The 16,588-nt window shown below is 41.2% G+C and overlaps 1 protein-coding gene across 1 annotated transcript in view; it reads right to left on the reverse strand.

Annotated features, from left to right (window-relative positions):
• Window positions 1-2,524: 2,524 nt before the first annotated feature.
• The window catches only part of LOC134344913 (IQ domain-containing protein M-like), a 131,289-nt gene continuing 117,225 nt past the window's right edge, over window positions 2,525-16,588 (reverse strand). Inside the window, exon 7 of the mRNA XM_063045047.1 lies at window positions 2,525-3,077. Coding sequence (XP_062901117.1) covers window positions 2,944-3,077 — 134 coding nt within the window. The 3' untranslated portion in view covers window positions 2,525-2,943. The remainder of the gene's footprint in view (window positions 3,078-16,588) is intronic.

Here is a 16,588-nt window from a genome sequence, read left to right on the forward strand (position 1 = left end):
GAACGTCAAATCTCTGGGTGACAGCAAAGACCTTTATAGTCAGCACACAACAAACTAGTGCTCACTTTGCAACTGCAATTAAAGAGTTTTCACCATTACAGTAATGTCCAAATATCTAACCCTACTCTTCAATAGACAATGCCATATCCAATAATTAACTGGAGGTCCTTTTACAGATTGCAGTCCATTTCTGACATCACATACTACCTGGTCCTCTGTTCAGAATGCAGCTTACAGAGGCTTGGGACCAATAGTTGGGAAGTTCATTACCACGTGGTAGTGGCATAGCGGCTGCCACCTTTCCATTGAGATTCTGATGGGACTCCATACTGTCAGCCCTGTTTTAACATGCAAACTAGTGTGCAATTTGTGCTTTAAGCAATGCATTCAAACATGCAGTTTCTCGAACAAGGTGTCAAAAACTTGTGAAGGAGGTAAATGCTACAGAGATCATATACAGGAGAGAATTTGAAGAATATCCCTCTTCTTATATGATGACAGAGTCGTACTGTGGTGCATGCAGCTGTCTCACAGTTTCAGCAAGCCAGATTAGATTCTGACCTCATCTCTTGCCTGCATAGAATTTGCATGATCTCTCGTTTACCACAGGGGTTTCCTCTGGGGTCTCCAGTCATCTCCCACATTCCAAAGGTATACTGGTTGACTTGATTGGTGATCAGTGGAGGAGGTATTAATTGGTATATGTGAGAGATCTCTCCTGGAAGGAGCATAGATTTGATGGATCTTACAGTCTCCTTTTATGTTTTAAGGAAATATGGAATAATACTGCACAATTTAGCAAATTATTTTGGAAGAAACCTATCTTTCCATTCTTAGGCAATCTAATGGGATCTTGGATGACTTACTTTTATTCAAGCTGAGTTACGAGGTGGTTGATGTGGCAAAAATGGACAGAAGGTTATCCTCCTCCTGCTTTGCGGACCTCTGTGTGCTCCTGACGAATGCATTTGAGTTCTCAAAGCCATCCTACATGTTCCTTCACTACTTCAATGGTCATGGCCAAGGATTCCCATGAACTAGTGCAAGTGTATCATGTGAATAATGCTACGAGGTATAAGCAAGCAGTTTTTTGTGAGTATGCCTGAATCTTTCTCTCTGTATTCTTGGTAGCCTCTTAACACTGCACAGCTTGGAATGGAGTGTCTGTTGTCTGTTTCAGGAGTCTGCTGTTGGGCATGCACATTTAGGTTACCACACTAATGGGTCATTAATTGACTTAAGTTGCTGGTGGAAGCTTGGGCGAAACCTAAGATATAAAAATTCTGGCCTATATGCACTTTAGATATCATCTGAGACAAGTGAGTATAATCAGGACCAGAATTCCAGGGATGTTGACCTGGGAGAAACTGCTGATGTTGGTTTCCTTATCCTATTAAGGATTTTGTAGAATCAACATTAGTGGTACCTCTCCTGTGCTTTCCAGTTCTTGCTCAGTGAAGTCCATACCTCAGGAGGAAAAAAGAGAATAGGGATCACACTGTCTAGAAGGTCATCATCTTTGATTGAGCCAAGTTTGAGATATTGATCCTCAAAATTAAATTATAAGCAGCACATGTTCAGCACATCAAAATAAGTCCAATTTGTATGCATTTCAATTCTATGTTTGGTTCATCGATAATTATAATCCTCCACCCCACAAGTGGCCATGACATCAGCAGTGCTGCGAATTCATTGGAGAAGTTGATCCTTAAAAGGATTTCCCGTAAAGTTATTTAAATACAATTAAGTATTTGGAGGAATGTTAAGGGGTTTATGGACTTGATGTCATTCATTATACATTTTTTGCTACAAACTGAGGGTTGAGCTACAATATCTTAGACAGAAGCTAGATGTATTCAAATTTAAAAACAAACATTCGCCAGTCTAATTATACACTCTAGGACACTTCCTGGCAAAGTGTTAATCTTTGATGGACGAAGAGTTGCATGGGTACAAGGGTTTGAAGTCGATCCACGTGCATCAGACATAAAGCAAAACAACCAGGCTTTAAGAGACAGAGGCCCAGAGGCAACAGATGACTGCAAGCACATTTACGCATGCCAGAAAACTGTAGAAACTTTAGCTGGACAGAAGCATATTTGGCAAACACTGTTATGAATTTACAATGCTCCTTGTCCAGTGTACATCACAGCCAATGCTCTATACACAAATCAGTCGAGTTCTAGGCCTCCACAATCCATGAGAAAGACTCCAGGAACATGGCTTCTATGAGAAAACAGGGTTGGACACTCTGAACACTATTTTTGAAAACTCACAGAAGAAAATATAAAGTAGTGCATCAAGAAAAGAATCTACTGCTATCCTGTCAACCCATCTTCATCATATTAGTATTCAGCTACAGGATTCTGATCTACTCTTTCCAAATTTCCTATATCCTGCATCTTAGTTAAGATTTAGACAAGCAGACTAAAGATTAAAATATGCCTTGTAGTGTATAAAATCTGTTAATTAGTTCCACTGCGCTATATGCAACTACAAACGTTTGTATTTATACCCTCTTACCTGTAGGCTGCTGCTAATTTTCACATATTCTAGCAAGTAATTATCAATGATAACAGAAAGCTAAATAAAGAATACTTCTATTGTAAAGTTTGCACGTATATAATGGTGTTTTAATGTGTCCTGAAAAACTCATTACATTGTTCTAGTTAAAAGGCTTTGGTTGCATACCAGCTTTCAACAGTTGAAGTGGAGGTTATGATGTCAATATTTCTACACTGCCATTTTATGTTTCAGTTAGAACTGTAACAGATCCAGACTATCTGAATGCCTTTTCCTAACTGCTCCTAGTCTACATCCTTGAGGCTGTGCAAACTTCTATGCAGATAGGCTACTTCTCGTTCAAGGACATTTTCTTTGCCTCCAGATCTTCATGGAATGAAGCAGTTATCTTTCAGAAGTCACTTTACTGGGACATCAGCCTTATAGCTTTGTTAAGTGGTCAGCCATTAGGTTCTTGGAAAATTTCTGAATCTGGTTTCTCTGAAACATCGAATGGGTTACCAGATCCCCAACAACTTCTATTTTGGCTTCCTTCAAAATCGGATGATCAGCCACTAAGAAGGTAAAAACAAAATATGTTAAAATATTACAGTGTCATATTTCCATAAATAATATTACTTAATTTGTTTGCCATCAGCCAAATAAATTTCAATTCCTGGGGAATACCCATTGGAAAATCAGTTCATTTGGTTAGAAGAGCCAAATAAAGTTTTATATAAGATTTACTGTCCATTAAGTTAAAAGAATGAAAATTTGGCAGGTTCCATAATGTGTCTATGCTTCTGATATCCACAAGACAAGTTTAGCTCTCCCAGGTCCTGTTTCTCCCTATAGACCCATTCCACAACCCCACAGCCATAAAACCTCTCCGAATCACATGTCCACCAGATATAATTCCTGGTGGATGTCTGCTGCTGCTGGACACTTACCCTTTTGCTCATTGGTTTTTGCTTTTAGACAAGGAAATGGACCCTGTCTGGGTAGGAAATGGGAGTTAAAATTCCCAGACAGCAAACAAATGAAAAAAAAAGCCTTAACATAATCAACAGGACCATAGCAACCCCTGCCTTGCTAGACTGCCCTGCAGCTACACTGCTACCCTGAACTCCGTGCAGTTTGGTCACTATCAGGACCACTTCACCTGTGGTTCACCACTAGTGGAGATTCTAAGCCACCAGTAGTGCATGCTGAAGGTTCCTGAAAAAACCAAAGCATATTATAAGGCTTTAAAATTATATATCTATCAGACCCTAATACAGTTAGGGGCAAAGTCTTGGTCCTTCCCCTCGTGATTGCAGGATTATGAATTCTGTTCATATTGTACTCTTGAATGAATTCTTTAGTGAAGTGATGCAAAATCCAAATGTAATCTAATCTTATCTGGTTTCTGAAAATTCTCATTTTATACTTTACATGGCAAAATATTCATACATATTACTTAAAGTTGAACAGTCATTCATTTATTCAGGTGCCTTGCCGTTTGGCGTGGGTGATCATGCCTCTCCATCCATCACGGTCCCTGACCCTCCGAATTGTAGTTGTTGCCTTCCCTGTTTCTCACCATGATGTTATTCCATCTATCATTTTCATTCTCTGTCTGCCTCTGCTTCTTTTTCCTTCCAGATTTCCAGTTGTAACTAAATGCTCTAATGTCTCTCTTCGCACGATGTGCCCAAAGAATCTTGATTGCTGTTTTCTGATTATTTTAAGTAATGTACGTTTTGTTTTCATTCTTTGTGGAACTTCTTCGTTGGTTATCCTGTTTGTATATGATATGCATAGCATTCTTCTGAGGAACCACATCTCTGCAGCATTGATTCTTTTTTCCATTGCATATGTGATGGTCCATGACTCGCAGCCATACATCAATATAGAAAGAATGTAGCAGCTGAGAGTTCTAAGGCGGATGTCAATTGCTATTTTCTAATTCGTTAGGATGTTTCTCATTTCTGTAAGTGCTGTTCTTGCCATTGCTAGTCTTGCTCTTATGTCTGTTTCGCATTTGCCATCAGATGTTACCCATGATTCAAGGTACTTGAAGTTGTGAACTTGTTTCAGGATTTCATTTCCAATATGATCCAACAGTTTGGGATATCAGGTTTCTTTGATATTACCATTACTTCAGTTTTCTTTTTGTTTAAGGTTAGGCCAAGTCTTTCGCTCTCTGTGTTGATGGTAGATACTAGGTTCTGTAAATTTACTTCACTGTTTGCTGTCAGTACAGTATTATCTGCATAGCGGAGGTTGTTGATATTGTATCCTACACTTATTCCATGTAGGTCTGGTATGGTTCTCATGATGTTTTCACTGTACAGGGAGAACAGGTCTGGTGATGGAACACAACCCTGTCTGACTCCTTGCTTTATTGGCTGATATTTACTAATCTTGTTGTCTATCGGTAAGGCTGCACTTTGTTGCCAGTTGAGATTCCTGATTATTCTTAGATCTTTTCCGTCGATATTAACATCTTTAAGCATTTTCATGATGGCTTTGTGTTTCACTGTGTCAAAGGCTTTTGTGTAGTCAATGAAACAGAAGTATAGGTCTTGTTGTACTTCTGTTGACCTTTCGATAATTTTCCTGAGGATATAAGTAGCGTTTGATGTTCCCTTGCCTTCCACAAAGCTGTACTGTTCCTCACTGATCTCTGGTTTAATTTTGTTTCTCATTCTGAGCATGATAATTCTAAGTAGAATTTTTATGAGGTGGCTCATTAAGCTAATTGTTCTGTGTTGTCCACACTATGGTTTCTTTGGCAGTGCAATGAATACTGTCTTTAAAAGATCTTCTGGTACTTTGCCACTGTTGTATATTCTATGCAATAAGATTGCTAATTTCTCTACACCAAAATCTTCTAGTGTTTCATACAGTTCAACCGGAATGTTATTTGGTCCTGAAGGTTTCCCCTTTCACATTTTCTTCATAGCATGTTCCACTTCTTCTTTTGGTATTGCTGGGCCCTGGTTGTTGTTGCCAATATCAAAGTTGTCCTCTCGGTCTTTGTCATCGTATAGGTCTTTGATGTATTTGTTGAACAGTGCTCGAATGAATAAAAACTATTTTTGAGTTCTGTTGAATAATAATGCACAGTAGATAAATAGCTCATGATTATTTCATATCAGCACATGACTAGGATTTCTCTACGAGAGCTTAGATGGTATTGCGGCTGATGGGCATAGGTGAGTCTTGAAAAAGCGACTCGGCCCAAAACGTCAACTGTTTACTCTTTTCCATGGTTGCTGGCTGGCCTGCTGAGTTCCTCCAGGCATTTTGTGTGTGTTGCTTTGGATTTCCAGCATCTGCAGATTTTCTTGTCTATTTTTATTAGAGCTTTGTTCCTGTCAATATTTCCTTCCTTTTAAGACCAACACTGCTGTTCATTCCTTCTTGGTTTAACAACTGTAACACTTAAAACTATATTTTACTGTGGTGTTTTCAAGCACTTTCTATCTTCTGTTCTGGGTTTAACACCAGATACTACCTAGTCAGTGCAAGATGTACAGAGAGTTTTAGGCCTTTCTGAATCTTTACCCTTCTGACACATTGTGAAAATGGTGTATCTGATAAGCATAAAGCAGATTCATCGGGATCAGTCAGATTACAATGGTACGGTTAGTGAGTGGGCATCGTTAAACTGAAGTATTAATTTTTGTGAATAGGCTGCTTTCCCCGGAGGAAAATGATAATAAGAAGGCTGCAGTCCAATGGCCTCACTTGGATACATATTCCATTTTAACCAGACATCATCCCAGAACAGTACGGTCTCCATTCTCCCAGCAGAATCTTGCTTCTGAAATCCAAATAAATTAGCTCTAACTGTAGTTATAAAACAGTTCACTAATGGAGCTGCTGTTTTCCCCATAAAGCTATCACTGGCTATCACAGCGCTTGCCCATCTCAACATTTTACCAGCCAACTTAACTCCAATTTTAATAATTTAGTCAGAATATATCTCTATCACTTCCACCAGTGAAATTTGGGTGGTGTTGATATTGGTGTTGAGAAAAACTAATGAAGGTCAGGAGTATTTCTGCTCTCACTCACTCTTTGCCTGGACAGAGCAAGGCTAGATTTCCCTGGTTCTCATTTTCTGCCCCACCAGTCTTCCCATCCTCCATAATCTCCACCACCTTTGAAGAGATTCTTCCACCAGACACATCTCCTGCCATTTCAGCATTTTGAAGGGACCATTCTCTTTAAGACATCCTGACATACTATTCTGTCTCCACCAATTCTTCTTCTTCTTACAGCTCTTGGCCATACAGGAGATATCAAGCAGTAGTAAATCAGAGCAACTGGACTTGCTGTGTTGTCCAGAAGACATTTCACCACTCATCTGAGAGGCTTCTTCATGGTGGGGAGTGTCCCATTTTATGAACTCTTTATAGCAATCACATGAAGATCGTTAAGTGTCATAGAGGTAATGAGAGGGTCATTAGTCTATCTTTGCATGAATGGAAGTGTGAACTGTTGTGGAGATGACGGGGTAAAGATGTTGGGACTGCATTGTAAATAGCTAACAAGAGAAAATCTGCAGATGCTAGAAATCCAAGCAACACACACAAAATGCTGGAGGAACTCAGCAGGCCAGGCAACATCTATGGAAAAAAGTACAGTCAATGTTTTGGGCCAAAATCTTTTGGCGGGACTGGAGAAAAAAAGCTGAGTTCCTCCAGTATTTTGTGTGTGTTGCTTGTAAATAACTGATAGGTGGTGTTGTACCTCACCCCCTCTGTTCATGGATGGGCTTTCCAGTTTGACAAAGGTGGCTTTTTTAACCACTCTTTCCTCCTGTTCTCCCTGTCCAAAATGTGCACATTGTTATCTTCAAAGGAGTGTCCCTTGTCCTTCAAGTGTACAGTTCATACTTCTATTCATGCAAAGATAAGACTAATGACCCCCTCATTACCTCTATGACTCTTAATGATCCTCATGTAATTGCTATATCTTTAAACAACCCACAGAGTTCATAAAATGGGATACTACCCACCATGGATCAGAACTGAAGAAGCCTCTTGGATGAGTCGTGAAATGTCTTCTAGAAAACACAGCAAGTCCAGTTGCCTTGATTTACATTGATCTGGATGACTGAGAACCTTCATAGACAAAACCACAAGAGATGCAATACCTATGCCTTCATGTCCAACTCCAACTATTCAGGGATCAAACAGTCCTTCCAGGTGTGTCAATGATTTATATAACCTCTTCCAATCTAGTGCACTATATTCAGTGTTTACAATTTAATATCTTCCAAACCGAAAAACCACATGCAGACTGGGTTCTGTTTTGCCAAACAACTGCATTAATACAGGAGTTCCTCATGTTTTCTGTTACTTGCTATTTTGATTTTCATCCACTCTGATTTGTCTGCCTGTGACCTCCTTCTCTGTTATAATGATGCCCAGCATAAGTTTGAGGAACAAAGGATCATAATTCTCCTTCCCTTTCTGTCACAATTAGCATGCGGCATTCAAGTACCATGTCAAGTCCTGGCCCTGGTGGCTTCCCAGTTCTGAGTCAAGTCCTGGCCCTGGCGGTCTGTGATTCCTGTCTTGTCGTACCCCCTTGTCTGAATCTTCTCTGCCCCTCTCACCTCTAGCCCTCGTCTGCAGCCCCCACCTGCACTTCGGTCTAGTTCCAACGCCGGGGCTAGATAGGTACTGTCTGGTGTTCATTCGTGTTGGTCTTGTTTTGTCATGTCCTCGCCTCCGTGGGGTAAGTCAGACCGTCTTGCTGTTGCCCCGTGGGGGGGTCATGTCTTGTCTTGTCTGGTCCTAGCCTCCGTGGGGGTAAGTCTGGCCGTCTTGCTGTTGCCCCGCGGGGAGTCATGTCTTGTCTTGTCTGGTCCTTGCCTCCGTGGGGTAAGTCTGGCCATCTTGCCGTTGCCCAACGGGGGTCATGTTCTGTCTTGTCTTGTCCTCACCTCTGTGGGGTAAGTCAGGCCGTCTTGCCGTTGCCCCGCGGAGGGTCATAAGTCCCGGCCCTATGTCCTGTACCCAAGGAGGGATCCCGGCTCTCTGTTCTGTGTGTGAGTCCCGGCCCTATGTCCTGTACCCAAGGAGGGGTCCCGACTCTGTGTTCTGTGTATGTGTCCATGGTTCCATGTACCTGCTCCCCGAGACCGAGGCTCTGTGTTCCCATGTTCCTCCTCTCCCTAGCCCATGTCATGTCCTTGCCTGGTTCTGGGGTCCGAGCCCGAGGCAAGACCCAGGTACTGGGTCCTTGCCCAGTCTCTGGCTCAGAGTCCATACCCTAGCCTCTTCATGTCTCCTCTAGTTCTGGGAGCCGATTCCGAGTCCCAGCCCAGACCCTTGTCCCAGCCTAGTCATAGTCCTGGGTCCTTGTCCAGTTTGCTACTCCTGTTACTGCCTTGCTCTCCTGGTATCATACAATAAACTAAATCTGAGTAACCTCACAAGATGTGTCTTGCATTTGGGTCCACCCTTGCTCCCCATGCCCCGCCATTGTGACATCCTCACCCTCCCTTCAGCTTGTTCCCAACTTGTTTTCTCCCCTTCCCATTTCTGATCAAAGGGTCTTCGATATGAAGTCTGATTCTCTTTCCACAGATGCTGCTTCAGAGTATTTCCAGAGTTTTCTGCTTGATTGTAACTTTTTTCAAGAATCAGTACAGGGACAATGTGCTTAAAAATAAATAAATTATTGGATCCTGAAGAAATTTATAAATAAGACATACAATTGACAGGAAGTTAATGGGTTTCTTTAATGAATATGGCTGTGGCTTTGGCGAGGAGCATGTGAAAGATAAAGCTCACTGTCTAATGTTAAATTGCTGTGAATAAAACCGAGAAGCACAAGCAATTAATGAGAAAATACAATAGCTCTTCAGGAAACGAGCTGCAGCCTGTACAAAACAATTTCCTTCAGTCAATTAATAATTGTTCATTGACAGAATAATACATCAATCTATTCATTACAACAATATGCTCTAATCTAAAAAAATAAATAACCATATCCTTGTGTGTAGTTTTTATAAACCAAAACAGGCAGCTGATGATGCACTATATCAGATTGATGACTTTAGCTCTTGGAAATTACCAAATATGTAATTGTATATAACAAGCTAACACACAACTTTGAATTAATAAATAAAAATAAGAATTAAACAATTTGATGGTTTCTTTTAAATAACAAAATAATTATGAACTCATTTTAATTCCCCAAATTAACCTAATCTATGTTGTAGTTCATAGATTAGGTTAAACAAATCTGTGCTTCCGAGTCGTGCATATTGAGGGAAAATCCAAGCTTAATTCTTATTTTCATTTTAAACATCACATTTCTGATTGATTTTAATAGCTATAAATAGGGCATATTCACAAAGTTTGCAATTTGAAGACAATAAGAGCCCCTAATCCAAACCACTAAATGTTCTCAATTCATTATTCAAATAATGCTGCATAACATTCTTGGCCAAATCGTTTTACAGATGATTCCAGAGATTGAGTCCTGAGATAAGGGGATTACCTAAAAGGAGAGATAATCAATACTTGATGGAATTTAGGAGAATGACATGCGATATCAGAGAACTTTGAGATTCTAAGAGGTGCAGACTGGATGGAGGCGGAGAGGATTTCCACTGGCTGCCAATATAGAACTAAGTCTATGGTCTCAGTATAAGGGTCAGAAATATGGGACTGCGATGCATGGATAAATATTTACTGCAGCAGACTATAAATTTGGAAAATTTTGCTTCAAAGGGCTGTGAAGCTCAGTCAATGAAAGCTCAATCAATGAACATAGCTAATGTTCTGTTGTTTAAGAATGGCTCTAAGCATTTGCCAGGAAACTATAGGCCTGTGAGCCTGACATATGCTATTGGAAGGTATCGGAAGTGATTGGAAATTAAGTATTTGGATAGACAGTGACTGATTGAGGATAGTCAGCCTGGCTTAGTGCATGGTAGGTCATGTAAAACCAATCTCACAGAGTTTTTTGAGGATGTTACCAGGAAGTTTCATGAAGTCAAGGTAGTGGATGTTGTCTACATGGACTTTAGCAAGGCCTTTGACAAGGTCCTGCATGGGAGGCTGGTTAAGGAGGTTTAGTCTTTTGGCATTCAGAATGATGTAGTAAATTGGATTAGACATCGGCTTCACAGTAAAAGCCTGAGAATGGTAGTGGATGGTTGCCTCTCTCTGACTGGAGACCAGTGACTAGTGGAGTGCCACAGGGATCAGTGCTGGGTCCATTGTTGTTCGTCATCTATATCAATGATCTGGATGATAATGAAATAAACCTGATCAACAAATTTGCACATGACACCTAGATTGGGGATGTAGTAAACAGCAAGGAAAGCTATCATGGCTCAGCTAGAACAGGGGTCCCCAACTTTTTTTGCACCGTGGACTGGTTTAATATTGACAATATTCTTGTGGATCAGCCAACGGGGCAGGGGGTGTTTAAGTAGGGTTGCCAACTTTCTCACTCCCAAATAAGGGACAAAAGTAGCAGTCAAATACGGGACACTTGGGTTTACCCCGAGAAAGACTACCATGACCATGAAGCCTTGCACGGGCACCTGTGTGCACATGCGTGTAGGTGCCAATTTTTTTCCTACAAATCGGTTTTGGCTTAATCTTCCTGAATCTGTTAAGTGAAACTACACTGTACATACATTATTTCTACTTTATACCCGCTGTGTATTTATCGTATTATTACTGCTTTTACTATATGTTAGTGTTATTTTAGGTTTTATGTGTTATTTGGTATGATTTGGTAGGTTATTTCAAGTTCAACAGTGCGTGACAGGGAATGGGGAAAGGTGCAGTTGACTCATATCGTTTCATATCTCCAAATCATATCGTTTCCTCGTAGCCCGGTAGCACATGCTTTGCGGCCTGATACCGGTCCGCGGCCTGGTGGTTGGGGACCACTGATCTAGAAAAATGTGCTGAATATTGGCAGATGGAATTTAATGCAGACAGGTGTGAGGTGTTGTACCTTGGGAGAACAAACCAGGGTAGGGTTTACACAGTGAGCACTAGGGCATTCAGGAGTGTGGAAGAACAGAGGGATCTGGGGTTACAGATCCATAATTCCTTGAAAGTGATGTTACAGTTTGAAAGGGCCGTAATGAGAATTTTTGGCACATTGGCCTTCATACATCAGAGTGTTAAGGAATAAGGATGTTATGCTGGAGATGTATAAGATATTGGTGAGGCCTAATTTGGAGTATTGTGTCCAGTTCTGGTTATCTATTTACAGGAAATGTATCAATAAAATTGAAAGAGTGCAGAGCAAATTTACAAGGATGTTGTCAGGACTTGAGGACCTGAGTTATAAGGAAAGCTTGAACAGGTTTGGACTTTATTCCCTGGAGCATAGGTGACTGAGGGGAGACTTGATAGAGATGTACAAAATAAGGGGTATAGATGGAGTAAATGCAAGCAGGCTTTTTCTACTGAGGTTGGGTGAGACTACAACTAGAGGCCATGGGTTAAGAGTAAAAGGTGAAATGTTTAAGGGGAACATGAGGGGAAACTTCTTTACTCAGACCCTGACGAAGGGTCTCGGCCTGAAACGTCGACTGCGCCTCTTCCTATAGATGCTGCTTGGCCTGCTGCGTTCACCAGCAACTTTGATGTATGTTGCTTGAATTTCCAGCATCTGCAGAATTCCTGTTGTTTACTCAGAACATGATGAGATTGTGGAATGAATTGCAAGTGAAAGCAGTGGATGTGAGTTCAATTTCAACATTTGAGGGGGAGGAGAAGTTGGCGGCGCGACGCAGTGCGTGCGGCCGCTCCGAATTGGTATCGTATTTGTGAAGTAGGATGCCGTGCACAATCTTGATTTGATGGAAATAGTAGTGAGAAGCACGGAGGAACATCTGGAGAAACTTCTGAAATGCCTGCTTCGCTGCCACTGCTACTGTGCGATCCAGAATCTCCGGAGGGGAAGGCCCCAGATCCTCAGCTTTGCCTATCGCCTGTTGCCGGGGCCGAGGTCGAAGCGCTGGGCAGAGATGGTGCTCGGTGTTCGGTGTTGGAGAGCTGGTCGGAGGCTCAAAGTTTTCGGAAGGACTCGGAGTCAGACTGTGGTCAGGTGCTTCCAGGATGCTGCATCGGCAATTTGCGGCGCTGGAAGCTCATGGCAGGAAGAGTTTTCTTCCTTCAACTGTCTGCGTGAGCTGATGGGACTTTCGAGAGACTTTGAGACTTTTTTTACTGTGCCCATGGTCTGTTCTTCTATCAAATTATGGTATTGCTTGCACTGTTGTAACTATATGTTATAATTATGTGATTTTTGTCAGTTTTTTTTTAGTCTTGGTTTGTCTTGTGTTTCTGTGATATCATTCTGGAGGAACAAACTGTATCACTTCTTAATGCATGTATTACTAAATGGCAATAAAAGAGGACTGCGTGTCCTCATAATCTAAAAAAAAATTTGGATAGGTATATCGATAGGAGGGGTTTTGAACACACTAGGGAATTTAAACTGTGCACAAAAGGTTGTCAACCTCTACCTCGTTGGCATGTTAAGTACATTTCACGATCGTATACAACCATGTTTCCTCTTCCGGTTTCTGATGCGGACAGTGTTGACAACATGGAGTTTGTGATGATTTGTCTGCAGATTTTAGAACTGGTTTATTTATACTGTTTTCATTGAAAAAAAATTACTTAATGTGCACATGTTGTTGACACTGGGCAAAAAGATTGCACAGCACAATGTTTTTGTGTACATTGATCATTACAAATTAGAGGGAACATTTGTAGGAACCTTAGCTACATATATGTGCCTAAGACTTTTGCATAGTCCTATACTTCTAATTCCTCCACTTTATTGCTCTAATATGACAAATTCAGTTGGGAGCAACAAAATATGAAGTATATGATAGGGTACAAATGGAGTCAGTTGGATGGGGTTGAAATGAGTCTGTTTTTATGTGAGAGGTATCAGGAAAAAGGTGATGAACTTAGAACATGGATCAGCATATGGAACTATGATATTATGGCCCTCAGTCTAGTCACCCTCTTGTTCTTCATATACTTGTAGAATGCCTTCAGGTTTTCCTCGATCTTACTTGTCAAGGTCTTCACATGTACCCTGTTCTTGTTGTTCTTCAAGTGACGGGGTTGGGGATTGTTATTGTTACTGTTTTCTTTCTGCAGGGGAGGGGGGAGGGACTTTGGGGTCGGAAGGAGAGTTGATGTCTTTTCTTTCATCAACTCCCATGGTCTTTTTTCGGCACATAATGACTATCTGGAGAAGACAAATATCAGAGTTGTTTTGTACATGCATACTTTGACAATAAACTGAACCTTTGAGCATGCCAATGTTAAGACAGGATTGCTGGAACTTTTGAAAAAACAGTTTCATGGAAAAATCTTCAATGCTGGATGGGATACATCCCAGATAACTACAGGAAGTGAGGAAGAGATTGCTGCAACCTTGGTAAAGATCTTTGTGCCTTCACTAGCTACAGGAGTAGTACCAGAATATTGGAAGATGGTGAATGTTATTCCTTTGTTCAAGAAAGGTAAAGGGAATGATTATAAACCAGCAAGTCTTACACCTGTAGTGGGCAAACTGTTGGAGAGGATGTTTAGAAACAGGATTTACAAACATTTGGATTTGCATAGTCTGATTAATGATAGTCAGCATGGCTTTGTGAAGGGCAGGTTGTGCCTCAGGAGCCTGATTGAATTCTTCAAGGAGGTGACCAAACAAAATGATGAAGGTAGACCAGTGGCTGTGGTGTATATGGATTTTAGTAAAGTATTCAACAAGGGCAGAAACATTGCATATATTTAATGCTGAGATGAATGTATTTCTAAACAGTAAAAGAGTTGAGAATATGGTGAAAGGGTAGGAAAGTGGACTTAAAGACTGTCAAATCAATGAGGATCCTACCAAATGAGCAGAATGAAGGTGAATGGCCTACTCCTGTTTGCACATTTATGGTCAGTTGCAAGTGCACACAAAATGCAGAAGACAGCTTATTGTTTATTGCGCTTCCCAGGAGCTTGTGATGGTAGATTAATACCATAATGTTTTAGTGCTGCCAGTAAAGTGCGACTGGTGCATTCAGGAGAAATGTTGATGCACAGCGACTTAAAGAAATATTCACATATATGAAGAATGCGTAATGTATTTTTGGGGTAGACTTTAGAATATACTGGGAGCGTTGCCAGGCTCAGTTCCAAACACTTCTAAATAAGGGAATGCACTTAACTATGTCTAACTTCAATACACATCAATCTATTGTATTTTTGTTACACTGACACACAATGAAATTAACATGTTCTATAACCACATGACTTATTTATATATTGTATGTAAGTCCACTACAATGGATTTCTAGATTTTGACAATTTGGGGAAGTTTTTGTTAAAGAGGGGTTGCTGTAGAACCAACATGTGGCATAGCTCCACTGCCTGACTTTACTGCATACTGTGGTGCTAGAAAAGATAGGATGTTGCTGTAATTGGCAGTTGGTCAGCAGACTTCATGAAAGGTTAGAAGTACCAATAATTCTTAAATACAACTAAAGAGGCAAGCAAAGTGAACAGTGAAGAAGATTTGGGGCTTTGCAGGATCAGAAAGAGGTTTCTGACTTAATGCAAGGGTAGTGTTTGTTGGGGTTTGGTTTCAGAAGGAAGGGAGATACTGACCTATGCCAGCTGCTGGCTGGAAATGTTGCAAGGCAATAGAGACTGATTCCAATGACGTCCTCAGTTTCCAGACAGAGGCACAGTCTAGGCTACAGTGTAGACAACATTTAGTTTGTTTCTCCATATAGTCTTCAGTCAGGTGCAAATAGCCTGCTGTTAAAGAAGTCCATAAGACATAGAGTAGGAGCAGAATTAGGCCATCTGGCCCATCGAGTCTGCTCTGCCATTCAATCATGGCTGATCTTTTTTTTTCCATCTCTTCCTCAACCCCAGTTCCCGGCCTTCTCCCCGTAACCTTTGATGAAATGTCCAATCAATAAACCTATCAATCGCTGCCTTAAATATGCCCAATGACCTGGCCTCCACAGCTGCATGTGGCAACAAATCCTACAAATTCACCACCTGAAGAAATGTCTCTGCATCTCTGTTTTGAAAGGGCGCCCCTCTTTCCTGAGGCTGTGCCCTCTTGTCCTACACTCTCCCACCATAGGAAACATCCTTTCCACATCTACTCTGTCTAGGCCTTTCAACATTTGAAAGGTTTCAATGAGATCCCCCCTCATCCTTCTGAATTCCAGCAAGTACAGACCCAGAGCTATCAAACGTTCCTCGTATGATAACCCTTTCATTCCTGGGATCATCCTTGTGAACCTCCTCTGGACGCTGTCCAATGCCAGTACATCTTTTCTAAGATGAGGGGCCCAAAACTGTTCACAATACTCAGGGTGAGGCCTCACCAGTGCCTATTTAAGCCTCAACATCACATCCTTGCTCTTGTATTCTAGAACTCTTGAAGTAAATGCTAACATGGCATTTGCTTTCCTCACCACCGACTCGACCTGCAAGTTAACCTTCAGCGTGTTCTGCACAAGGACTTCCAAGTTTCTTTGCATCCCAGATTCCTGGATTTTCTCCCCGTTTAGAAAATAGTCCACACATTTATTTCTACTACCAAAGTGCATGACCATACATTTTCCAAAATTGTATTTCATTTGCCACTTTCTTGCCCATTCTCCTAATCTGTCTAAGTCCTTCTGCAGCCTACCTGTTTCCTCAACACTACATACCCCTCCACCAATCTTCATATCATCTGCAAACTTGGCAACAAAGCCATCTATTCCATCATCTAAGTCATTGATATACAGCATAAAAAGTAGTCCCAAAACCGACCCCTGTGGAACACCACTAGTCACTGGAAGCCAACCAGAAAAGGATCCTTTTATTCCCACTTGCTGCCTTCTACCAATCAGCCAATGGTCCAACCATGTTAGTAACTTTCCTGTAATACCATGGGCTGTTAACTTGGTAAGCACCCTCATGTGTGGCATCTTGTCAAAGGCCTTCTGAAAACCCAAATATACAACATCCACTGCATCCCCTTTATCTATCCTACTTGTAATCTTCTCAAAGAATTTCAACAGATT

Source organism: Mobula hypostoma, chromosome 4, assembly GCF_963921235.1.
Source record: "Mobula hypostoma chromosome 4, sMobHyp1.1, whole genome shotgun sequence".
In the NCBI taxonomy this organism is placed as follows: Eukaryota; Metazoa; Chordata; class Chondrichthyes; order Myliobatiformes; family Myliobatidae; genus Mobula; species Mobula hypostoma.